The sequence below is a fragment of the Brachyhypopomus gauderio genome, chromosome 12, assembly GCF_052324685.1.
Source record: "Brachyhypopomus gauderio isolate BG-103 chromosome 12, BGAUD_0.2, whole genome shotgun sequence".
NCBI classification, from domain to species: domain Eukaryota; kingdom Metazoa; phylum Chordata; class Actinopteri; order Gymnotiformes; family Hypopomidae; genus Brachyhypopomus; species Brachyhypopomus gauderio.
The window spans coordinates 17,284,421-17,311,565 of record NC_135222.1 but is presented as its reverse complement, the minus strand read 5'-3'; the positions used below and the strand labels follow the sequence as shown (position 1 = coordinate 17,311,565).

Genomic DNA, 27,145 nt, shown 5'->3' with positions numbered 1-27,145 from the left:
GTGAGTGAGGGGTGAGTGGGTGGTGAGTGGGTGGTGAGTGAGAGGTGAGTGAGGGGTGAGTGGGTGGTGAGTGGGAGGCGAATGGGTGGTGAGTGAGGGGTGAGTGGGTGGTGAGTGTGAGGAGTGAGTGGGTGGTGAGTGAGGGGTGAGTGGGTGGTGAGTGAGGGGTGAGTGGGAGGTGAGTGAGGGGTGAGTGGGTGGTGAGTGGGAGGTGAGTGGGTGGTGAGTGAGGGGTGAGTAGGAGGTGAGTGGGTGGTGAGTGAGGGGTGAGTGGGAGGTAAGTGGGTGGTGAGTTAGGGGTGAGTGGGTGGTGAGTGAGGGGTGAGTGGGTGGTGAGTGTGAGGTGAGTGAGGAGTGATTGAGGGGTGAGTGGGGGGTTAGTGAGGGGTGAGTGGGTGGTGAGTGAGGGGTGAGTAGGAGGTGAGTGGGTGGTGAATTAGGGGTGAGTGGGTGGTGAGTGAGGGGTGAGTGGGTGGCGAGTGAGTGGGTAGTGGGTGGTGAGTGAGGGGTGAGTGGGTGGTGAGTGGGTGGTGAGTGAGAGGTGAGTGAGGGGTGAGTGAGGGGTGAGTGGGTGGTGAGTGGGAGGCGAATGGGTGGTGAGTGAGGGGTGAGTGGGTGGTGAGTGTGAGGAGTGAGTGGGTGGTGAGTGAGGGGTGAGTGGGTGGTGAGTGAGGGGTGAGTGGGAGGTGAGTGAGGGGTGAGTGGGTGGTGAGTGGGAGGTGAGTGGGTGGTGAGTGAGGGGTGAGTAGGAGGTGAGTGGGTGGTGAGTGAGGGGTGAGTGGGAGGTAAGTGGGTGGTGAGTTAGGGGTGAGTGGGTGGTGAGTGAGGGGTGAGTGGGTGGTGAGTGTGAGGTGAGTGAGGAGTGATTGAGGGGTGAGTGGGGGGTTAGTGAGGGGTGAGTGGGTGGTGAGTGGGAGGTGAGTGGGTGGTGAGTGAGGGGTGAGTAGGAGGTGAGTGGGTGGTGAGTGAGGGGTGAGTGGGAGGTAAGTGTGTGGTGAATTAGGGGTGAGTGGGTGGTGAGTGAGGGGTGAGTGGGTGGCGAGTGAGTGGGTAGTGGGTGCGTGGTGAGTGGGAGACGAGTGAGTGGTGAGTGGGTGGTTGGTGAGTGAGGGATGAGTGGTTGGTGAGTGGGGGGTGAGTGGGTGGTGAGTGGGTGGTGAGTTAGGGGTGAGTTAGGGGTGAGTGGGTGGTGAGTTAGGGGTGAGTGGGTGGTGAGTGAGGGGTGAGTGGGAGGTAAGTGGGTGGTGAGTGAGAGGTGAGTGAGGGGTGAGTGTGTGTTGAGTGAGTGAGTGAGTGGTGAGTTAGGGGTGAGTGGGAGGTGAGTGGGGGGTGAGTGGGTGGTGAGTGGGTGGTGAGTGAGGAGTGAGTGGGTGGTGAGTGAGTGGTGAGTTAGGGGTGAGTGGGAGGTGAGTGGGTGGTGAGTGTGTGTTGGGTGGGTGGCAAGTGGGAGGCGAGTGAGTGGGTGGTGGGTGGGTGGTGAGTGGGAGGTGGGTGGGTGGGTGGCAAGTGGGAGGTGAGTGAGGGGTGAGTGGGAGGTGAGTGGGTGGTGAGTGGGTGGTGGGTGGGTGGTGGGTGGGTGGTGAGTGGGTGGTGAGTGAGGGGTGAGTGGGTGGTGAGTGGGTGGTGGGTGGGTGGTGAGTGGGTGGTGAGTGGGTGGTGGGTGGGTGGTGAGTTGGAGGTGAGTGTGTGGTGAGTGGGTGGTGAGTGGGAGCAGGTCCTGGTGTTGCTGCACAGCAGTAGATTGTCCCTGGGCTGATATCTGCTGCATGTCCTACTGTACTGTGCTGTTGGCCTATAGCTGTCGATGTTGTATCGAATGCTGATAGTGTGATGGTGGCCTGACACCAGCTCCTGCTAATGCCGTCCATGCAGCTCTAGTTGAAATGTTTGAAACTGTTAAATGGTTGGCAAGAAGCTCAACACAACAGTGTAAAGGGCTGCTGGGATCCAGTGAACAGGTCCAGAAGAAAATGCTGGTTCTGCCTTCTGATTTTCAGCTATTTGCTGAGCCAGCGTACTGTAGGTCTCATGACATCAGCATCACAAGGACAGGACTGAGATTTTAATTGTTATGGTGACTATGGTTTTGTTGTTATAGTAACTGGCAACTTTGAAACTAAAGGAAGCTATAGGTTATGTTTAGACTTCATACACTGTTCTGATGTTTTCAACACATGGCTGGTTAGAGGAGGTATAAAAATCTTATTCATAATCTGCATTCAGACCAAATTCATTGGACCTGACTCATTCATTCAGAATCTATTCCTGATTTGTTTGTTTAAACACACACACACACACACACACACACACACAAATGCACACACACACACACACACACACACACACACACAAACACACACTAACACAAATATGCACATACACACACATACACCTATGCACACATGCCTGTACACACACGCACTCGCGCGCACACATGCATGCACACACAGATGGGCACATACACATATGCACACCCATACATACAAACACACACACACACACACACACACACAGAAGCATTAGAAGTTGCCTACCTTCCACCCCTCCACCCGTCTCTGCCCGTCTCCACATGTTGAAATTGTGTCTGCTGTCTGGCGCCTCGTCCCTCGGTAGAGTGTAGCATCGTGATGGAGAGTTGTCTGATGCTGTCTGCATCTCTCTGTCCTTGTCATTAGGAGTGCCATGATTGCTGACTACGTCCACTGGCTGTGCAGAGACGGCGAGGCCCACATAAGCAAGCTCATCAAACTGTATTGGCAGGTGAGGACGAATGGGCCAGCAGGCACACGCGGGGCCCGGCACCCGCTCGCAAGCCCAATGAGTGATTACTGCTTAAGAGACTGGCCAATGACGTCGCCCCGCGCATATCAATCAGCCCGAACCCCTGCAGAACTGTAAAGTGCTTTAAATGGGAAACGGTGAGGTAGGTGCAATGATCCCGGGTATTCAGACCTTAACAGAAAGATCTGATCAGTGAGCTGATCTTATCAGGCACATCATGATTAAGCGTAATGATATACAGACAAAAGGTGTAATGTAATTAGGTGTCAAGGAAAAGTATGTAATTATGCACCTGAAGGAGCGTCAGGGTAGCTAAAGATTTTACAAATGCAACTGAAGAAAATGTACTCAGACTAAAGGAATTATTATATGAATGAATGCATAATGTTAAGGGTAGGTGAAGAGTTTAATCTGGATTTTTGGATGTAAGATGTGTATATATTGACTTTTCAGTGTTTCTGAGCACATGCTTAGCGTAAACATTGCCGTCTTTGAACAAAAACATCCTGATGGTCTCATGCAGGTGTCATTGTTCAAACAGTTAGGCCTTCAGAATACTTTTTACCGTAGCTTTTACAAGTGTCAAGGAAGCCTATTTAAGTTAAACTGCAATCTACTAGCACACAAGCAGACTAACACGTGCCAGATCACTGCCAGGTTATGAGGTGCCATGTTGGGGATGAGTCAGGGCGTTAAATAGTTGTCCACAGAATTGGGGTTGCATTCTTCTGCACCAACACAAACTCCAGCTGGACGAGATGTCTGTATTTATAAGACTAAGCGATTAGGCACCTCTCCCAGGATCAGTTCTCTCTCGCCGTCTGTGGAGAGAGATGGTTTTGAGTTTTTATTCAGAGCAACAAAAAAAAAAAAAGAAAGAAAAAAGGAATATGCAGTTGACCCCCTAAAGTAGCCTGTGTCTGCAACCAAGGCGCCATTTGCATTCTCTTGAAGTGAGATGAATAGACTAGCTTTCAGCGCACATCAAGTGCTTTCTCGATTTTTGTTCATTAATTTCCATCCCACATGGGTTTCGCTTCATCTCTGTGTGTTTTCATGGCGATGGCCATTTTTTTTCCGTCTTCCCAGTGCCACGTTTGCCCGCTGGAAGGCTCAGCTATGTGCCAGCGTACTTCTACCACGCCAGTCACGTGTCCACGCTGGCGCCCCAGAGACCAGTGGCTTTTATGTCTTCTAAGTTGAAAGGAAGAAAAAAGTGTCACTTTGCACATTTAACTGCGTAGCGTCCAAACAGGTGGTCCTTTCTGAGATCACAACGCCCTCTGAGTATTGTCCGTTGGGTGTAGCTCAGTGCTGCCCCTGCTGGTGACAGGTGTGCATGCATAGTCAGAGCTGTGTGACAAACACAGGACACTGAACAGGACACTGACCCTCTTCACTCACTTCTGTCTACCATCTAAGCAGAGTTCTTTATTCCACAGGGGCCCAATGAAAAAGCTGCTAGTGGCTTCTGATGTTGTATTCAGTTCACGTGTTGGGCTGTGGTGACTGACAGACCCGCAAGATCACAGTGCAAGCAACCAGGCGCGTGCGCACACACACACACACACACAGACAAACACACACACACACACACACAATATGCTTTTATGTCTTATGCACAATGACAACACACTGTCATTCTTATGTGTGTAACACCCATAACAAGTGTGAAATGGTACCAAAATCTAAAGTTTTTCCTAAAGTACAATGCTATAGTATGCTAGCAGTGTGCTGTGAGGAGTTTACAATTGTATACTAGCCCAAGAATGCAGTAGTGTGCTATTAAATACACAGTGGTATTTACTATTTTTATTATTGTTGTTGTTGTTGTTGTTGTTGTTGTTGTTCTCTTTGGTCTGGTCTGACAACCTTGAGGTTTTTATTCTGCAGATTATCAAGCATCAAGGAATCACTATTATGCACTCTTACATTCAGATTTTCCTGACAGTCTTTAACCAGATAATAATTCTACAAACTACACAATAATAATAAAACCAAAAATGGAAATTTCATTCAAGTGATGTGCAGAGGCTTAGCTTTACAAAACAAAAGTCCTCCCCAAGACTACCTGCCTCTGATAAGTAGTTCAAGTCATTCTTCAGAACAATACGGGTGATGTACCAGTCGGTGACTGAGCCGCTGATCTGACAACTCCACTCTTGGTTTCATCTGTCAGGCTATGAGTTGGCCTCAAGAAAGTAGCCCAAATAAACCAGAGTCTCCAGAGACGCACGGCAGTGACACACAGTAGTCATTCTACTTTGAGCATACTTAGCAAGGTGTATTGGGGTATGTAAAGGAAAGAAATCTTTGTCAGGGTTTTGAGAAGTGAGGACAGCTTACATGAAAAGGACACTGGTGTCATCAGCTGTAATGCCCCTGTGTATCATTCAGACACATTCCAGCAAATTCCAATATAACTGCCTTTTCCTCAGCTCTGTAAGAGTTATTTGAAGTCTTCTGTGGTTTCTGCCTTGTCATTTTATTCAAATATTAACAGCATATGATGTAATATGATCTTAATTTTAACAAATGATCCTAATTATAATAAATGAAATTGATTTGTATGCTTGAATTTCTTCTTTGATTTTGTAATATGAAATTGCCTGTCAGTACCTCTCAGTACCCGTCAGTACCTCTCAGTACCTGTCAGTATACGTCAGTCAGGTACTTTGCGATTGCTGATATTTTCCCAGCATGCACTTTCTTGTGGCTGGGGACATACTTCTGAAACAATTTATGGCATCTACTGCCTGAGACCTGCGAGGCAGGAAAGCCTGTATAACTGCTGCAGCAAAAAGAACTGACAAGCATCCCTGACTGTCAGGGGCGATGTCGTATAGTCCAGCCACGTTCTCTTCAGAAGAGCTGCAGAGGTCTACATCAGGCTGCTGAGACAGAGGTCTCCATCAGCCTCCTGAGACAGAGGTCTACATCAGGCTGCTGAGACAGGTCTACATCAGACTGCTGAGACAGAGGTCTACATCAGGCTGCTGAGACAGAGGTCTCCATCAGCCTCCTGAGACAGAGGTCTACATCAGGCTGCTGAGACAGAGGTCTACATCAGGCTGCTGAGGCAGAGGTTTACATCAGGCTGCTGAGGCAGAGGTCTACATCAGGCTGCTGAGACAGAGGTCTCCATCAGCCTCCTGAGACAGAGGTCTACATCAGGCTGCTGAGACAGAGGTCTACATCAGGCTGCTGAGGCAGAGGTTTACATCAGGCTGCTGAGGCAGAGGTCTACATCAGCCTCCTGAGGCAGAGGTCTACATCAGGCTGCTGAGGCAGAGGTCTACATCAGGCTACTGAGACAGGTCTACATCAGGCTACTGAGACAGAGGTCTACATCAGCCTCCTGAGGCAGAGGTCTACATCAGGCTGCTGAGGCAGAGGTCTACATCATGCTGCTGAGGCAGAGGTCTACATCAGCCTCCTGAGGCAGAGGTCTACATCAGGCTGCTGAGACAGGTCTACATCAGACTGCTGAGGCAGAGGTCTACATCAGGTTGCTGAGACAGGTCTACATCAGACTGCTGAGGCAGAGGTCTACATCAGGCTGCTGAGGCAGAGGTCTCCATCAGGCTGCTGAGACAGAGGTCTACATCAGGCTGCTGAGACAGAGGTCTCCATCAGCTTCCTGAGGCAGAGGTCTCCATCAGCCTCCTGAGACAGAGGTCTACATCAGGCTGCTGAGCCTCCTGTCTGCCCCTGTCCTCCAAGACACAGCCATTATGGACGAGGCCACATCAAGCGTTTGCAATGTAGTCTGAATTCCACATGTGTGGCTGTGGTATTTGCATCATCAGTTCTGCATATGTTTGCCTTCATTTTAACGGCACTTTGTGTGAGCAGTGGTTCAATCAGCACATATAAAGGAAGGCCATGAGTAATGTACATGTTCTCTAGATGTTTGATATACAACCTCTGCTTGTTCATCAAACCTATAGCACAAAATGTTATGATTGTCTTTTCACTAAGAAATATCTGCCATACCATATCAAATACAGCAAGATTTTTATAGCAAATATTTTTTTATTGTTGTGTGAAAGGCCTGAATTATTTGTGTTGGTCACCAGGGATTGGTGGGAAAATAATCGCACCACCGGCTCATTCCACGTGGATTAGAGCATAAAATGGATTAAGATGGGGCAGTGTGTGATCTTACCCGCTATGTTAACATCAGTGCTGTCTTAGCACAGAAAGGAAATCTTTTCTTTCCATATGAGAGGCTGAGTGTGCCAGTGGTGTACCCAGAGAATTTTACATTACCTCTCTGTGTTTGGTGCACAGAATACTCAATAGGACTGGCAAATAATATAATCACGTCCCATAGAATCACATATTGCATTACATTCATTTGCAGCTGGTTAAGGATTTAATCACCTGGAAATCAGATGATCTTGTTGAGTACAGGTGCCGTTTTACATGCCAGTCTCTCTTTCTTGTGTGTCTCTTGCAGGGGTTGCTGGAAGATGCCATCACCATGGAGGATGACTTCTCTGTCTTGTACACACCTTGCTTTGGGAAACCCACCAGGTGCTTAGTCCTACACGCAGAGGAGACCTTCCGAACGCTGCATCCTGCTTTCACCACCTACATCTTCACTGGTAAGAGACATCACAAAACAAATTATGACGGAATTCTGCATTAAGGAATTACATCTGTACCAGGTGAATGAAGCAGCACTGGGTGAGGATATCTGAGGTGGGTTTGCCTCACAGACCTCATCTTCTCCTCTTCAATTCGCAAACTTAATGTCCACAAACTTTTACTTCATGAAACGTATGAACTGTGTAACCCACAGCTCCTTCCTGACCCTGGCCTCAGCCATGACTGCCTTTCCCTAGTGGGGGTCAAAAAGTCATTGTCCTAACCAGGATTTTGTTCTTACCATATGGATTTGCTCATTTTTGGAACGAATCGGTGAGCTTGTCTGGCTGGGGATGAGTGTGGTGAGAGTTGTGCCTGTAGAGACTGAGACTGTATGCTGTTTCTCTACCTTTACATTTCCCCAATCTTGAAAATTAGTTTTCTGGTGCTTTGAAGAAAGCCTCGTTGCCTAGTAGTAGTGTAACACGCTGGAAGAACCTTAGTATGTAGAATCACCATGGACCCCGGTGTGCTGCAGGTTAGCGCTGCGTTCTTGCTAGCTCGCTTAGCTCAGTCAAAGGCAGCGGCACACACACCCCTTCTGCCGACTGATGCCATTCAGCTATTTGCAGGAAGCCGCCTGGCGCAGCCTGTTGTGTAGTTCCTCATTTCCCCGCGACAGGGATGACATGTGTCACCTGCTCCCATGTAACTCAGCAAGCTCCCTGCAGGGTGAAATGTCAGCGCTCTCGTTCCCTAGAGACAGAGCCTTCTCCGGCCCATTTGCCGTTGCTTAGTATTAACTAAGGCATTTGGCTCACCAGCGATGCTCCCCGGTGTTCATGAGACTCACTAAAGGGAATCACCCACTGTGACTCTTACCCAGTGAAGCGGAGCTTGACTTCAGGCCACGCTGACGTTACCCTACTGCAGCGTGCTGTGTATGCGCCACGAGTCGTCTTCCTCACACTGTGGCTGTTCGTCTACTTTGGTGGGGCTGTATCTGTGGTACGCTCCACACACTTCCTCTCTGCTCTGATGCTGGATCCAGGAAGTGCCCATTTTGTTTGAAAGGAAAAATTTGCCCTAAAAAAAATTAATAAATAAAACTAATCATAAATGGGAAAATTATCTCTAAAAGCAATGAGGTATGTTAATGTAAATTCAAGTTATAAATTCAGTGTATTTGTCATTACTTAGTATAAGGATACAGTATATGAGGTTGACAGACATTCTCACTACGTTTTTGTTTTTCCCCCAAAAGTCCCAACGAATGCTCTCACCGTGACATTAGACACAATGCAGTGAGGCGTCAGGGTGCTGTGTTGATTCTCAGTGTGTAGGCATGTTGATAATGGGGACACAGAGGTCAGGACAGGTGTGGGACAGGTGTGGGACAGGTGTGGGACTAAGGCAGCTTCCCTGGTATTCTTCTCCTTCAGACCCACATGGAGGGCACGTCTTGCCCCACAGCACAGACTGGAGCGTGTCTGCCCAGCACTACGTCCTCACCTTGGGCTTCAGGCGAAGACAGGACGGAGACTTCCTGGACAAACTGCTTCACAGGAAGTGCCCCACCTTTACAGGTTCCTTTCTACATACAGAACATCGTTTTTTGAGTATTTTTAAGTCTATGAATACATATATTCACATTTATGAGTACGTGTTTAGTGCATAGACGAGACAGGTTGGGGGTTATTGAGGGTTGTGCTCTGGTGATAAATAGCTGTGACATCACACGGTGGGTGTTTTACTCTGGAGTCCCTCACAAGCTGCATACTGTGTTTATATATCAGCAGCAGGTCCGGTTGAATAACATGGCTGAGCACATGTTCTCCTCCGCAGAACTGGAACAGCTAGAGCACCCAGTGTATGTAGTCAGCCAGAGCCCTTTCTGTGACTAAGACGTTCTTGGTGGAAAAAATACTAAAATAGATTTATATCTGTTTTTAGCTCTTATTGCATGGATATTATTCATATATTTAGTTTTCAGTCTCTCGTGAAATATCCTATGGGAATACGACTGAAAACAACGAGAGTTGAATTAGCAAAGCATCAAGTCCCAAGATGAGAGCATCTCATGGTAACTGGTGCAGTAGCGCAGGGCTTATAGGGGCTTACAGGGCCATTGACTGGCCTGACATATAATTTCTTAATGAACTGGGGTGTGTGTGGAGGCAGCGGGGCGTGCAGATGGACTGCCCCGGTCAGACAGGGGAGCAAGGTGGATCGGGTCAGTGCTGCCGGCCTTGTAGCGGCGAGCGGACGCAGCTCTGAGAGGAGGAAAATCAATGCATTTGTGTAATGTATCAAAGGTCTGGGCTCCACATGGGTCTGTAAAGTCATCAGTCATCAGCAGGGAACAGCGGCCGCCTCTCACAAACGCCCGGCTACGCGTCTCCTCTGCAGCTCTCGCTCCCATGCACAGCATACGAAACAGACCTGCACAGGCAGGAGCAGCCCGCTAGGACGCGTTCTGACATACACAGGCAGGAGCAGCCCGCTAGGACGCGTTCTGACATACACAGGCAGGAGCAGCCCACTAGGACGCGTTCTGACATACACAGGCAGGAGCAGCCCGCTAGGACATGTTCTGACCTGCACAGGCAATAACCATGAGCGTGATAATGTTGTCAGTACACCATGCAGTTTAGATTTTACAGTGAAACATGATGTAACGTGATAAAAGATTAAGCGCAATATAATGTATTATGTATTATATATATTAGTATTGGGCCGTTATCTGCATTAACGGTGTTCGATAATGTGATACTCTTATCGGGCGATATAAAAACTATCGCCGTTAATCTATTCAAGTTGGGTTGGGAACTGGGTCAAAATAAGTAAGCAAACTGATGACATTCACCTTGATAGTTTAGCTTGGTTATATTCGTAAACAAATTGCACAGTAGGGGGCGAGAACGAGTTTTCAAACCTGTGAATTACCACCCACAACAAATCGCACGTGTGCTTACATGGATGCAGCCACGAAGCCGCCAGGTTTGCTTCATGGAAAATTCATTTTTAAGAAGCTTCCTAATGGAGACATTGACAAGACTAAAGTTGTTTGCACCTTATGCAACGTGGAATTAGTTTATTGTAGGAGTTCTACCAGTCTGAAGTACCATTTAAACACAAAGCACCCGTTTGCTAATGCTGCTGACGCTGGGTCAAGCACTGATGCAGCCCAGGGGAAGAGTCGCCACCGCCGAAAACAGGTTAAATGTACTAAATGTTGGTTTACATTTCAAATCTCATGTTTAGCTGAATAAACATGTTATCAACTCCTTTTAATGTACAGTATGTAGGCTTACAAATTCATGTTTGACTGAATATGCCCTCTTAAAGTATGTAGGCATACAGTACTATTTTCATGTTTAACTGAATAAACACGAGTAGCCTACATTTTATTGAGCATGTTTTTTTTCAAAAAGTATCAAAGTAGAACAGCTTCCTCAAGCAGTCATTGATGCATTTAGGAAACAGAAGATGAGTCCCTGGTCTAATGCATCCTCTGTATTAAGAAACCCTATCTCAAAAACTGACTTTTAGTCATTACTTGGGTAGCACGCATATTCTGAATGAGCCATTTTAATCTAGATTAATCTAGATTAACTTCAAGATTTCAGTGAGATAAATCTAGATAAAAAATAATAATGTATGCCTGTGTGTGTGTGTGTGTGTGTGTGTGTGTGTGTGTGTGTGTGTGTGTGTGTGTGTGTGTGTGTGTAATATAATAATGGATATGAACATGGATGTAAGTCCTGCTCTTCCTGTTTCACTCTGAAGGGCCCCACGCTCCATTTGTGGCACCGGACTGCAGCTCTCTTCCCAGGATGTGTGAGACCTTAGAAAGGAGGATCCTGCCTGTTCTAGATTTTATCTCTTGCACGAAGCTCACTGTGAGTATACTGTGGGTGTACTGTGGGTATACTGTGGGTGTACTGTGGGTATACTGTTTGCTCTGTAGGTTTTTTAACCGATCCTGGATGAGGCAGTGAATGGTGGTTTATCCGTGACATCAGCTCTCAACACAAGGGTGTGAACTCCTGCAGAACATCGAATACTAGATGGCATTCCTGATAATACATATAACTGACTGTGTTGGACTGACTGTGTCAGGACTGACTGTGTCAGGACTGACTGTGCTAGGACTAGTCTACAATTTATAATTGAAATGAACCCGGACTGGGTGGAATAATACATTAGTGTGTGTCCTGGGTGGGTAATACATTAGTGTGTGTCCTGGGTGGGTAATACATTAGTGCATGTCCTGGGTGGGTAATACATTAGTGCATGTCCTGGGTGGGGTAATACATTAGTGTGTGTCCTGGTGGAGTAATACACTAGTGTGTGTCCTGGTGGAGTAATACATTAGTGTATGTCCTAGGTGGAGTAATACATTAGTGCATATCCTGGTGGAGTAATACATTAGTGCATGTCCTGGTGGGGTAATTCATTAGTGCATGTCCTGGGTGGGTAATACATTAGTGTGTGTCCTGGGTGGGTAATACATTAGTGCGTGTCCTAGGTGGAGTAATACATTAGTGTATGTCCTAGGTGGAGTAATACATTAGTGCATATCCTGGTGGAGTAATACATTAGTGCATGTCCTGGTGGGGTAATTCATTAGTGCATGTCCTGGGTGGGAAATACATTAGTGTGTGTCCTGGGTGGAGTAATACATTAGTGTGTGTCCTGGGTGGAGTAATACATTAGTGTGTGTCCTGGGTGGAGTAATACATTAGTGTGTGTCCTAGGTGGAGTAATACATTAGTGTGTGTCCTGGGTGGAGTAATACATTAGTGTGTGTCCTGGTGGAGTAATACATTAGTGTGTGTCCTGGGTGGAGTAATACATTAGTGTGTGTCCTGGGTGGAGTAATACATTAGTGTGTGTCCTGGTGGAGTAATACATTAGTGTGTGTCCTGGGTGGAGTGTTGCACTGACATCTTGCTCATGAGCCATTGTGCACTTCCTTTAACAAACAGAGGGTGGAGCTGTGATGTAGCTTCCTTCTTCACCTGTAGTACCTGTGGATCCACTCAGACTCACTCAATTACATAATGAAATTATGCATCATTAATATCACTCACTCTATCCATAATGAAATTATGCATCGTTACTATCACTCACTCAATTCCATAATGAAATTATACAGTGTACAGATGTCACTGCAGACACCAGACACAGGGCAGCAGACCACAGCCCACTGAACTCGAAACACTCACACAGATGGGACGTCCTACACTTGAAACACACAGATGGGACGTCCTACACTTGAAACACACAGATGGGACGTCCTACACTTGAAACACACAGATGGGACGTCCTACACTTGAAACACACAGATGGGACGTCCTACACTTGAAACACACAGATGGGACGTCCTACACTTGAAACACACAGATGGGACGTCCTACACTTGAAACACACAGATGGGACGTCCTACACTTGAAACACACAGATGGGACGTCCTGCCTGCCGTACATACACCGGCGTCTCTCTCGGCCCCTTGTGTCTCCATGATGGGTTTCAAACTGAGCCGAGGGCCGACATCACGAATTGCATTAGTATGTCACAGCCAAAAGAAATTCCATTACCCTGCTATTAAAAACAGGATCGATTTGATCTGAATTGTGAGCAACATTAATTTTGTGAATAACAGGCCCCAGTAAAGTCCATCTGGGTACTATGCTCTCGATCACTCAGTCAAGGCACTGAATATTGAATTACGCAAAATTACAAATGAGAATATATCGATATTGCACTGGTCAATGGAAATGAATGGATGATCAGCAAGACTTGAAGATGTTAATTCACATACAAGCTCAGGAACACAGACATACTGTGTATATTGTATCCCAGCCCCAGAACATTTGCTGACAGTGAAGAAAAAAAATATAGAAGTGATTTATGTTTTCGCTGAAACATTCTTAACAAAATGGTAATGCGACAATTAACGAAACATTAGTGCTGCTCTACAGGCAATTACACAGCAGCACTGATGTAGTAAAATAGTTAAGTATAAGTAAAATGGTTTCATGTAGATAATTATAAAGGAGTCCTGTTCACGAGTCTTTATACTGCATCATCCTGAACCAACCACAGAAACTGGTGCACTGCTGGTGTACAACGAACAGAAGCCATGAAATATTCAGTAGAGGAAAACATCATCACTCGTAAAGATGGGAGTTGCAGGACTCTCCCTCTCTCTTTCCCTCTTTCCCTCTCTCTCTCTCTCTCTCTCTCTCTCTCTCTCCTCCCCTCCCTCTCCCTGAGTTGTTGAAAGTAAACATCACAGGGTGGTCCATAGTGGAGTCCCGGAAGCTGCCCCAGCCCTGAGACAGTGTCGGGGGGGGGGGGGGGGGGGGGGGGGGGGGGCAGGCCTGCTGGAGGATATGTATCTGTAATAAAAATGGCCATAAACAGGATGAATGACAGTGGGGATAATAGTGGGGTGAGTTGGCAGTAAAGGGAGGGGCTTGAGGAGGCGTGGGGCGAGGCATCATTTAAACCCGAGACCTCACCACGACTAAAAACAGCTCTTCTGGGAGAGCTCTGCCTTGTGGGGGTCAGCCTTGAGGACCGAGGGGTTTGTGTTTAGCTTGTGTGACAGGGACATGTGCGAGAGGGGGCTAGCCTCACAAAAAAGCAGAACAAAAGAAGTAATGAATTGTAATTTTTCAATTTTTCATCATGATTTGAAGCCTTTCAGTGGGCAGAATAAAAGGACCCCCCCCCCCCCCCCCCCCTCCCTCCCCCTGCAGCAGACACAAAGCAGAGCGTGGCGGGTGGTGCTGTGATGGAGGGGCAGGCCAGGTGGAGATGCTGCTCCGGTGTAGGAGAAGGCCCTCGTGAAGCCCCTACAGGGCCGTGGCAGCAGTGGGGGGCAGTGCACGCTGTGTAAAAGTGCACGCCTGATTATCATACGGGTTGTTGGCCTGTCTTGAAAGGTCACTGTTCGTCTTTTTATGCCAATTTGGTATTCACGCCTCAGGAATCAAAGTGCTCAGAAATGCACACGCTCAATATGGCAAGGAAACATGTTAGAAAGATGTGATGTACAGCCATAAAAACACGCATTATATATGTAAGTGTGTTGTAATAGCTGAGATTGGAGAGTTTTATCCAGTTCATTTGGACTGTAGTAATGGGAGATTGTGTCTTCTACATATTCAAGTCAGTAAAGTAATAAATGGACACGTGTGTGTGTGGGGCATTAGGTTGGGCTTTCTGCAGGGTCAGGTCTGATAGAGAGGCTTCAGTACGCGGACTGCCTGCTTCAGCTGGGGAGAAGCACTCTCCACACACAGGAGCTTCAGCACGTGCTAGCAGAGTTAGCATTAGCACCATACCTACAGGAGCTCAGCCCTACTGACACCACCCAGGTGAGTCTCCACCCAACACCCTGCTCTGCACATATGTCTGTATTCATTACTACTACATATACATGTTTTTTACTTTATATTTGTATTAATCAAGAACTTATTTAGTTAAAAACTTTTTTTTATGTGGTTTTGTTCTTTGGGTGTATTTATGTGTTACTCACAGAAAAGAAAGTATTTGGATGAATAAGTAACAGTAGCAGTGGACATCACATTACATTACATACGAGTGCCACCTTAGAAGAAAGTATTTGGATGAATAAGTAACAGTAGCAGTGGACATCACATTACATTACATACGAGTGCCACCTTAAAAGAAAGTATTTGGATGAATAAGTAACAGTAGCAGTGGACATCACATTACATTACATACGAGTGCCACCTTAAAAGAAAGTATTTGGATGAATAAGTAACAGTAGCAGTGGACATCACATTACATTACATACGAGTGCCACCTTAAAAGAAAGAGGGAGGCTGCAGACTCACTCTTACCTCAGATGGAGACTGAGTCATGTGTGACTTACATTCTTTAAATCTATCAAAATGTAAACCTACCAAATTATTTGCTAAGATAAATGGAAATTCAAGTTTTTAAAACATCCTGGGGAAAGTTTTAGTGGTATAATTGACTTTTTAAATGTTTATAGCTACCAGTACAAGTACCGGTATCAGTTGTTTATAGCAGTTTGGAAGATGAATGAATAAGCATGTTTTGCACATATATATATATATGCAAACATGCTCATTCATTCACCTTCATTCATCTTCCACTGGTGTGACTGGGGGCAGCTGTAAGGGGCAGTGGTGTGACTGGGGGCAGCTGTAAAGGGCAGTGGTGTGACTGGGGGCAGCTGTAAGGGGCAGTGGTGTGACTGGGGGCAGCTGTAAGGGGCACTGGTGTGACTGGGGGCAGCTGTAAGGGGCAGTGGTGTGACTGGGGGCAGCTGTAAGGGGCACTGGTGTGACTGGGGGCAGCTGTAAGGGGCAGTGGTGTGACTGGGGGCAGCTGTAAAGGGCACTGGTGTGACTGGGGGCAGCTGTAAGGGGCAGTGGTGTGACTGGGGGCAGCTGTAAGGGGCACTGGTGTGACTGGGGGCAGCTGTAAGGGGCAGTGGTGTGACTGGGGGCAGCTGTAAGGGGCACTGGTGTGACTGGGGGCAGCTGTAAGGGGCAGTGGTGTGACTGGGGGCAGCTGTAAAGGGCACTGGTGTGACTGGGGGCAGCTGTAAGGGGCAGTGGTGTGACTGGGGGCAGCTGTAAAGGGCACTGGTGTGACTGGGGGCAGCTGTAAGGGGCAGTGGTGTGACTGGGGGCAGCTGTAAAGGGCACTGGTGTGACTGGGGGCAGCTGTAAGGGGCAGTGGTGTGACTGGGGGCAGCTGTAAGGGGCAGTGGTGTGACTGGGGGCAGCTGTAAGGGGCACTGGTGTGACTGGGGGCAGCTGTAAGGGGCAGTGGTGTGACTGGGGGCAGCTGTAAGGGGCAGTGGTGTGACTGGGGGCAGCTGTAAGGGGCAGTGGTGTGACTGGGGGCAGCTGTAAGGGGCAGTGGTGTGACTGGGGGCAGCTGTAAGGGGCACTGGTGTGACTGGGGGCAGCTGTAAGGGGCAGTGGTGTGACTGGGGGCAGCTGTAAGGGGCACTGGTGTGACTGGGGGCAGCTGTAAGGGGCAGTGGTGTGACTGGGGGCAGCTGTAAGGGGCACTGGTGTGACTGGGGGCAGCTGTAAGGGGCAGTGGTGTGACTGGGGGCAGCTGTAAGGGGCACTGGTGTGACTGGGGGCAGCTGTAAGGGGCAGTGGTGTGATTGGGGGCAGCTGTAAGGGGCACTGGTGTGACTGGGGGCAGCTGTAAGGGGCACTGGTGTGACTGGGGGCAGCTGTAAGGGGCAGTGGTGTGATTGGGGGCAGCTGTAAGGGGCAGTGGTGTGACTGGGGGCAGCTGTAAGGGGCAGTGGTGTGACTGGGGGCAGCTGTAAGGGGCACTGGTGTGACTGGGGGCAGCTGTAAGGGGCACTGGTGTGACTGGGGGCAGCTGTAAGGGGCACTGGTGTGACTGGGGGCAGCTGTAAGGGGCAGTGGTGTGATTGGGGGCAGCTGTAAGGGGCACTGGTGTGACTGGGGGCAGCTGTAAGGGGCAGTGGTGTGACTGGGGGCAGCTGTAAGGGGCAGTGGTGTGACTGGGGGCAGCTGTAAGGGGCACTGGTGTGACTGGGGGCAGCTGTAAGGGGCACTGGTGTGACTGGGGGCAGCTGTAAGGGGCAGTGGTGTGACTGGGGGCAGCTGTAAGGGGCAGTGGTGTGACTGGGGGCAGCTGTAAGGGGCAGTGGTGTGACTGGGGGCAGCTGTAAGGGGCACTGGTGTGACTGGGGGCAGCTGTAAGGGGCACTGGTGTGACTGGGGGCAGCTGTAAGGGGCAGTGGTGTGACTGGGGGCAGCTGTAAGGGGCACTGGTGCTGTGGAGAAGGAAGCTGAGGTTCTCTAGCCATGCTGTCACACAATTCATCTAGCTTGTCATAACAAAGTCCTGAATTATGTATGCAAATAAGCAGCACATGTTTTGAATATTTATGAGACAAAGAAATTGGTAGAAGACCACACCCTGTACATGTGTGAAAGCAGTGGAAAATGATATATTAATATATATATATACATGAGAGAAGAGAGAGAGCGAGAGAGGAGGGTTGTCATAACGTTGATTCTGGTATACAGTGCTGAGGCTCTATAATTGCCTCTTTACTAGATTAGTGTCTCACAGTGGTGAGATTAGATTAGATCAGTGCAGTGTGATGTATGTGATATTGCAACCAAATCTGCCATGAATAGGGAGTCATGGGGCATCCAATTAGTGGGACGCTTGTATTGGAACAATAAGACAAATCTTAGAATGGCTCTGGTACATTAGAAAGGAGCCTCTTCACAGCGGATTGATGGCACAACAGAAATGTACCTCATACAAACATGTTAGTGTCAGTCATCCATAAACAGTCTTTATTGTAGTGTCTATAGTACTGCTGCACATATAGGAAGAAGATGTGTGTTCTCATCCTGGCCCTGAATATAGCTAAGGTCAGAAATAAGCAGCTCAATCTTCTCTCTCTCTCTCTCTCTCTCCCTCTCTCTCTCTCTCTCTCTTCCCCTCTTTCTCGCTCTCTGAAGTCAGAATAATTCAAGATGTTGGGCATGTTGTTTGGAGTGGAGAAGGCACTCCACCAAAGTGGTGGGTGAGAGAGAAACCCTGGCTAAGGGCTCCCAGACAGCTGTCACCTCCTCAGAGTCTGGACCTCCACTCTCCTCCCTCCCTCTCTCTCTCCCTCCCCCTCCCTCTCTCTCTCCCTCTCTCTCTCCTGTCTAGATGAATAGAGCTCAGTAGGCTGTCCCCTGTATACTGCTTCCTCCCCCTGCATTGTGATGGACGACTGGTGTTTGTCAATTTGTTCACATTGTCTGTGGCCCTCGGACCCAGCAAGCTTATAGGGAAATAAAGCTACTCTCTCTCCTCTATTTCTCTCTCTCTCTACCTACCTACCTCTCTCTCTCTCTCTCCTTCTCCCTCTCCCCCTCTCTCTCCCTCTTACTCCCTCTCTCTCCACCTTACTCTCTCTCCCTCTCCCTCCCCTCTCTCTCTCTCTCTCTCTCTCTCTCTCTCTCTCTCTCTCTCTCTCTCTCTCTCCCTCTCTCTCTCTCTCTCTCTCTCTCTCTCTCCCTCCCTCTCTATCCCCCTCTCCCCCCATCCTGGCCTTCCAGCAGTTGAGGCCAGTGACATGACAGCTCTCATTGTATGAGGAATGAGTTCTAAAAATCGGCCACCGACAAATGATTTTTTAATTAGCCTTTAAGGCGTTGTGTTTAGAGGAGTTATGGCAGGCACGTGAATTGTGCTCTGATAATCTTTATCTCCGGCCCACAGCTGCAAGCACTAATGGCAGACACCGTGGACACCCTAGAAGACAAGCGGACCGACCGGGGACGTGTGTGGAATGCGATGCAAACGGTAAATAGAGGGAAAAATGGATAAGGACAATGAGTGTGTGCAAATGCCACACTGTGCCCACTCACACACACACATTCATGCACACGCACACATGCATAAAGATGGCCACTGTGTCATCTAGAAGCATGCTCATGCTCTGCACAGAAAGAAAGATTTTACATATCAAATCAGAGACAGAAATACATTTTGAAAGCATTAATTTGGAGTGGGGGAGCTTGGGGGGGTTGTGAGGGTAAGAAGCTTCTCTTGTCGTGGCTGTCATCTCTGTTACAATTACCAGGCGCTTCTGAACATTCAAAAGGCATGCCTGTCAGCTTGGGAGGTGGCTATTTAATATTTCTGTCCAAATTATTTTCTTTTGTTAATTAGTGTTACTGTGACATTTGAAATTGTTACTCGGAGCAGGAACACAGCCGTTTCCAGTTGAGAAGCCCAAGCTAAGAGATTCCTGAATCACACTGCTTACTGCAAGCTAAGTGTCACGCTTTGCTCCGCCCCTTATGTCAGTCATGTGTGTGTTTCCTCCTTCCATGCGCTTATGTTATTAGTCCAGCCTGCCACGCCTTGTCATTTGTCTCCACCCTTTGTCATTGTGTTCACCTGTGTCTAGTTTAGTTCCTTGTTTAGCTATGTATTTAAACCCTATGTTATGTACATAGCCCCTGAGTTTTGAACCTCTGTGTTTCTGCGCTTCAGTTTGTACCTTTATGATGTTGTTTAATTGAAGCTTTTTTTGTCTTGTTGATTCCTAGTATCTGTTTCTTCTATTGTGGCTTTGGTGTTTGCTTTAGTTCATTCGTCTTTACATATTGGTTACTGATCTGTGTCTGACTGCCCTCCTGGTTGTATATGGATCTGTCCGTAATAAATCTCACTCTTCTCTGCACTGGTGGCCCTGTCCTCCAAGTCAGTTGTTAAACTAAGAGATTCCTGAATCTCACTGCTTACTGAACATTTTGCATATTAAATTTAATTCTGTGTTCAGGTTCATTCAGTTTTGTGTGCATGTTGCTACTGAACACAAGTCTATATCTCATTGGAATACTTGCCATGTATTATCATACACATCATGATGCTCAGCATCTCACTGGTTTTCAACAAAACATTGTTTATTTACAAACCCATTTCCTGTGTTTTCGTTCCACTCATTCATGTGAAGTTCTCATTCGACAAACACTGCTTGCAATTAACCATCGTTGCTCAGACAGGGTAAGCATGGAGGCCTGTGTGGATAAACCCACGCTGGCCAGTGCTATCTAACATCATCTAGTCAATTAGCTGGAAGAATGAAAGTTCTTGGATCCTCACACAAAAGTTCTGGACTGCAGTTTCATGTTTTAGCAGCAGTGTTTCTAACAGAGTGGTGAGACTGAAGGTGTGTGTCTTCAGAGCCGACTCGTCATCACGTCTATGTTTCTCCAGGTGCTAACAATAATGTGGCTATGAAAGGTCTTTGTGCTGTTAGCAAACTGCAAAGTTTGAATCTGGATGGAGATGTTATCACTGTGGGTCATCTGGATCACTGAAATATGAGAGTGTCTCCTCCACCACAAGGGGACATATTCCTTTGGAGCACATTTACACCAGCGTGGCCAATGGAGAGCCACACCCTCCCCCATCTTGGGACAGTATGACCGTTTTCCATTCAGCGGTGTGAAACTACAAGGTCTGTCGAGATCTGGATGGAACGGGCAGACCCTTCTTCAACACCAACTCCAGCTCAAAGTTTGGAGTGTGTTTGCAGGCCAGACGACTACACACTCTCACATTAACAATGACATTATATCCCAGCTCTGTCCTGATATACACTATATTGCCAAAAGTATTCGCTCACCCATCCAAATTATCGGAATCAGGTGTTCCAATCACTTCCATGGCCACAGCTGTATAAAATTAAGCACCTAGGCATGCAGACTGTTTTTACAAACATTTGTGAAAGAATAGGTAGCTCTCAGGAGATCAGTGAATTCCAGCGTGGAATTGTGATAGGATGCCACCTGTGCAACAAATCCAGTTGTGAAATTTCCTCCTAAATATTCCACAGTAAACTGTGAGCTGTATTATAAGAAAATGGAAGTGTTTGGGAACAACAGCAACGAAGTGGTAGACCACGTAAAACTGACGGAGCGCGGTCAGCAGATGCAGACATCCAAACTTCATGTGGTCTTCAGATTACCTCAAGAACAGTGCACATTGCTTCATTGACTCATCTGAAACTCAGAAGAGGTCTCTCAAACTCAGAAGACTCACCTGAAACTCAGAAGACTCACCTGAAACTCAGAATACTCACCTGAAACTCAGAAGAGTTATCAGAAACTCAAAAGACTCATCTGAAACTCAGAAGAGGTCTCTCAAACTCAGAAGACTCACCTGAAACTCAGAAGACTCACCTGAAACTCAGAATACTCACCTGAAACTCAGAAGAGTTATCAGAAACTCAAAAGACTCATCTGAAACTCAGGAGAGGTCTCTCAAACTCAGAAGACTCACCTGAAACTCAGAAGACTCATCTGGAACTCAGAAGAGGTCTCTCAATCTTAGAAGCATTGTCTCAATCTCAGAAGAGGTCTCTCCAAAAGGCTAAACACAGCCACAGCCAGTGGACCGAAGCGTACTTCAGCTCCTCTGACCCCAATATGGAAAGGCAAACAACCACTGACTTGACCCCCTGAGTTCTGAGCCCCTTACCAGCTGTGCCTCACTTCACAGTGAGCTCAGCCACGTCTAGGCTCCCTTTGACCAGGGAGCCATCTACAAAACATGAACAGTAATACTCTCCACCATGGATGTCTGTCGCACTCTGAGCAAGGTGAAAGCACTGAAGGCAGCTGGCCCTGACGGAGGATCTGGCAGCGAGCTTAGAGCCTGCACTGTGCTGCTGGCCGGGCTCTTCATGGACATCTTCAATCTCTCGCTGGCCCAGGCAGTGTCCCAACTAGCTTTGAGACCACTGGCACTGTGACGGTGCCAAAGCATTCGACTGCTTCATGCCCGAACGATGTCCACCACCTTGTTCTTTCTCGACATCGTGTCTACACTGGACCTACACCAATTTGCCTACTGCCCCAACAGGGCAGCACAGGGTGCCAGAGCAGAGGATGATCAAAGCGTTCCAGGGATTGGGGAGGTGCCCCACATGGCACTGACACCCACTTACCCACCACAAAATGTACCACAAACGCTGCTTGCACAGGGAAAGAAACATCATCCAGGATGCAATCCACTCTCTCCACTCACTCTCTACATATGAATACTACATAAATACCTGAAACATCTAGATTGTTCAACTACTCTTCTGCCCTTTATTGTACATATTGTAGACATGGTTCCCTTCTTGCAATTTATATGTAAATAATACTGTATTTTGCACTTCTGGTTAGATAACTGTGTTTCTTTGGCTCCATACCTGTACTACAAGTAATCTATAAGTAACCTGTATTCTAAGATAAGTCAAAGGTGTCAGTTACAAAAAACCTCCATGGTAAGGCACAAGGAAGAAACATTGAGAAAAGACAATATACAGACTGAGAGAGAGACAGTCTAAAGGCTCTGAGAGACAGTCTGAAGAAAAACATACATTTCTGTGGTCACCATCATTTAGTGGATGGATGGATGGATGAATGGATGGATGTTTAGCTTGTACAGTGCATGAATTCCAGTATATTTGAGTTCAAACAATACTGATTGTGAAGAAACAGGACAGGAGCTATGAGAACAATCATATGTATCTCAATACGATTACTTGATTACTTGTCATGATTACATGATGTGATTAGTCATTAGTTCATATGTGAGTAAATGTCGCTGCTGTCCTACCTACAACAAAGAGACAGCATGTAGTGCCTGGTGATGGTGATTGAGTGTATGTATGCCAGGTGTGGGTGATGGTGAATATGTAGTGCCAAGTGTGGGTGATGGTGAATATGTAGTGCCAAGTGTGGGTGATGGTGAATATGTAGTGCCAGGTGTGGGTTATGGTGATGGTTTGTATGTAGTGCCAGGTGTAGGTGATGGTGATGGAGTGTGTGTAGTGCCAGGTGATGGTTAGATGTTAGAAACATCACAGCATGTGGGACATACATATAAGTCAATCCAGTGTCAGGAAGTTTGTCTTGTGTTGTGGAAGTTCTGTGTTGAATGGGGGGAGAGGACACAAGTGGTTTGCGCACTGTAAGAATGCCGTGATTGTCTGACGTGGTGACTGTAGGAATGGGGCAGCTGGAAGGTTTGCAGAGGTGCTGTTTGCACTGAGCGGCTGGTGTTTGGCCTGTGAGTGACATGCCTTCATGATGTGGGGCACAGTGTGAGGCAGGCTCAGGGCAGGCGCACGGGGCCGCACGGCCCCCTGGGTGTGGTGGTGAGGAACAACCCTGAGTCTGGAGAGAAACACTCAGACAGCAGCACAGAGACTCCCAGGCACATACACACTTCACGCATGCCCACGTACACACACACACACACACGCACACACACACAGCAGTATGCTGCCGCAGGTTATGGATGGACATTATTAATCACCCCATCAGACTTCCACACCTTAGCCCTGCTCTCTTCCTTAACACACACACACACACACTCACACAAATGGCCCACTTTTCCTCCAGATCTGTCCCATACATCATCCACTGCTGGTTCTGCAGAGCCAAGAGGGTAGGCCCCAGACTGATCTCAGTGCAGCCATGATTTAAATACCCATCACAGGAATATGGGACCTCAGAGCACCCAAGGTTTAAATACCCATTTCAGGAATATGGGACTGATCTCAGTGCAGCCATGGTTTAAATACACATCACAGGAATATGGAACTCTGAGATTGAACACAACAACAAACTGATGAAATTTCAGGCTGTTTGTTCCACTCTATAGTCATCACCCAAACCAGAGTCATCCAAAACAAAATCATCCAAACCAGAATCATCCGAACCAGAATCATCTAAACCGGAGTCATCTAATCCAGATTTAAGAATACATGTGCTCTGGTACATCATTTACTAGTTCAATCTTGAGTTTCTGCTACGAGCTGGCCCTTTCTGGACTATGATGAGATGAAGCAAATATCACCTCATAAACTTCACAGGTTACGAAAGAGCACAAATTTATTTCTCTGTAAATGACAGAAATCCCTAATCAGTGATCAAACGGCGTCGTTTATCCTCCGTATGTTTTTGTTGGCAGGTCCGGTCTGCTTCCCCACTAACACAATTCTTTCACCTCTGCATAACCGCGGGCTGAAACCCTCAAACAAAAATCTCTAGCTGACAAAAATGCTGAAGGCTCAGTTTTGACTCACCTGTCCACACACACCTGTCCACACACACCTGTCCACACTCACCTGTCCACACACACCTGTCCACACTCACCTGTCCACACACACCTGTCCACACACACCTGTCCACACACACCAGTCCACACACACCTGTCCGCACTCACCTGTCCGCACTCACCTGTCCGCACTCACCTGTCCACACTCTAGACTCAGTCTGTGCCCATCAGACTGAGCACACGTGAGAGCAGGTGACCCCAATAACACACGTCTGGGTAGAGGACTCTGGGCGTCACGCTACATGCTGAAATCTGTCTCCCTTATCTCGACTCTGAAGAGTGATAATGCGGACGCTAATGCTTTTGCACCGCGGGATCCACAAACACATTGTCGAGAGATAAATGTAACCACAGTCACAAAGGGGCTTCCGAAAAAGACGTGACCTACCAGGACAAACGTGAGAACCTATCAGGCAGTAGAGTGAGGGGGGAAGCCTGCCAAGAAAGGGCAGAAGAGCCTGGAGAGGAGGCGTCCTGTCAGTAATGAAAAACATACATAATGGATTTGTGGACAGGAATAGAAAACTGGTTATAAAAATGGAGTCAAGTCCAGATAAACACACATGCACTCTCTAGCAGTTCACTCCACACTGGATGTGTTAATTTGACACTGTGTTTGTTGGTGTGCATGAAGTAATCGGTTTGGTTCAACTTCACAGTGTGCAACAGAGAGCTTAGAAACAATAGAAGAAGACAAACCAGAATACTGTTTGAGTGGAAAACTCTAAACCAGAATACTGTTTGAGTAGAGAACTCTAAACCAGTGTTACCTACTAGGTTCAACACACAAGCCTGGTTCATGGTTTAGAGAAAATCAATTTGGCATATTTTAAATACCCAACAATAAGGATCCATTTAAAAAAACACCCAGAGCCTTTTGCTATGTGGCCAGAAGAACCACTGTTCTGGGCCTTAGTCCTTCCAGCCGCGAAGGGGCCCACAGGGGCCCACAGGGACCTCCTCACTGGCACCACACCCAGACCTTGTGAAGCACTTGTGTTTGTATGACCCTCGCCAGCTCCGTCACACACACACACATACAGCAGTGATGTGAGCTGCACATTAATAGAAGTCCTAATGGTTGTTTAGTTGGTGCCTGGTTCTGCTGTGTGTGTGTGTGTGTGTGTGTGTGTGTGTGTGTGTGTGTGTGTGTGTGTGTGTGTGTGTGTGTGTGTGTGTGTGTGTGTGTGTGTGTGTGTGTGTGTGTGTGTGTGTGTTTGTGGATGGGTAGCCTCGCCATTGCTCCATTTGAAGAAGTGGGAGAGAGAGTGCATTTAGGAAATGGAATGACTGTTCAGCACACTGGTGTGTTGAATTTATGTGTATCCCCAGAGGAAGACCCTCTCACACACACAGTCTTGAGCTGAATTCAGACCAGACTTGTAAACAGACCTTAGCACCTCACTCAGACTTTCACTCTGCCAGGCTAGCTTCCCTCTTTTTCTCTCTTCCTCTTTTCTCTTCTCTTCTCTCTCTCCATCCCCCTCATGAAGTCTTCCACTCATTTTAGAAGCTTTCCTTTTTCATGCAATCTTCTGTCTGCAAACATGTTTTCTAATTCATTTCTTCATTATTCATTTATTTCCTTTTCTCTGACTGCAGAAGAAAGCTCCCCTCACCAGCCATGTCTCCCCAAACGAGGGGAAGAACTGTAATCCCTCCATTTTCAGGAGGTAATTAACTCGGCACGGCTGAGGACGGCACTTATGCATCGATCTGCAAACCTCTCCATAACTGACATGCACTGCAGGGCAGCTGTTTTGTACTCCTGACCTGAGACATTCTTACAGCTTTCGTGTGTGTGTGTGTGTGTGTGTGTGTTTGTGTGTGTGCATGCGTGTTACTCTTACAGGTGGGCCTGATTGAAGACATGATCTATAAGCTGGAGGAGACATACTTGAAGACCAAGGCTCTGAAGGCCACCAGGAAACAGAAAGCCTCCCTGAGAAAATCTTTAAAAGATGCCATGGTCTCCCCACCTAAAAAGAGGACTACTTTGCCCCCCAGCCCGCATGGAGCTTCCCACCCCGACCCCCAGCCCGGGACCAACCCTGGAGGCCAAGGGTCTGAGCCCCTGAGCACAGTCCTGCTGAGCCCTCCGCTGACGTCCTGTACACCACAGCCCCAGAGATAAAGGCGCTGAACTTCAGCGTTTTGTACACCGTTAAGCAGCCCCTCCTCTGATTTATGAACATCTGTTTAATCCTCCGAAAGCACATGAGGAAGCGAAGATCTCACATGTCTGTTTAATGCACACACAATCATTTTACAGTGAACATTACTGTGGGGAAAAAGGAATTAAGAGGGTCATGCAAATAAGAGGGTTAATACCGGGGGTTAATATTGACAGTTTGGGATATTGCTTTGTTAATGTGGGTTTTGTAAGAAAAGATGTTGTCATGTATGATTCTGCACAGCACTGCTAGCAGCAGTTAGGACAGCCGTAGCAGCCTGTGCTGGCTCACAGGGAGAAGTCTTGACGGAGATTAATCATGTAACTCAAACATGGTGTGCAATCATCACTGGGGCACTCTGCCACACACACACACACACACACAGAACCTCACCATGGGAGCTGTTCTCAACAACAGGCGGTATTGACAGGACTCTCCCTATACCAGGCACCACACACCCACACCTGCACGTGTCACTCGTTGCTGACTCATTTGCTGAATCCCAGTGTTTTGTGACATGCCAGCACTGTTAACCAGCCCCTATTACACACACACTCTGACTATCTAGTGCTTAACGCTTAATCTGTTTTGAATGGGCTGGGCTGGGCCTAAAAGCAATCAGGGTCTGGCAGCTGGTCTGTACACTGTTGTGATCAGCAGTAAGAATGTCTATACGTTTCAATGCAGAATAAATTAATGGTGCTTATCGAGTGGTCAGAAGGGGAAACACATTTGCATTGTACCGAATTGGCATGTTGTAGAGATTAATTATACTTGTGGTGTTGTGTAATTGATAAACAATTATTATAATCCGGGCTTACATGTATAATGCATAAAGGCATAAAGGAAACGGTGAATATGCTGAGTCAAAGGGCCACTGGTGCACATGGCAGTGTGGG

General features: G+C 47.5%; 1 protein-coding gene across 1 annotated transcript in view; it reads left to right on the top strand.

Annotated features, from left to right (window-relative positions):
• Positions 1 to 26,902, top strand: part of LOC143528424 (spermatogenesis-associated protein 16-like) — a 55,618-nt gene extending 28,716 nt beyond the window's left edge. The window contains exons 5-11 of the mRNA XM_077024133.1: positions 2,676 to 2,760; positions 7,244 to 7,391; positions 8,817 to 8,960; positions 11,164 to 11,276; positions 14,601 to 14,765; positions 18,667 to 18,750; positions 25,925 to 26,902. Of these exons, the coding sequence (XP_076880248.1) occupies positions 2,676 to 2,760; positions 7,244 to 7,391; positions 8,817 to 8,960; positions 11,164 to 11,276; positions 14,601 to 14,765; positions 18,667 to 18,750; positions 25,925 to 26,206 (1,021 nt within the window). The 3' untranslated portion in view covers positions 26,207 to 26,902. The remainder of the gene's footprint in view (positions 1 to 2,675; positions 2,761 to 7,243; positions 7,392 to 8,816; positions 8,961 to 11,163; positions 11,277 to 14,600; positions 14,766 to 18,666; positions 18,751 to 25,924) is intronic.
• The last annotated feature ends 243 nt before the right edge of the window (positions 26,903 to 27,145 follow it).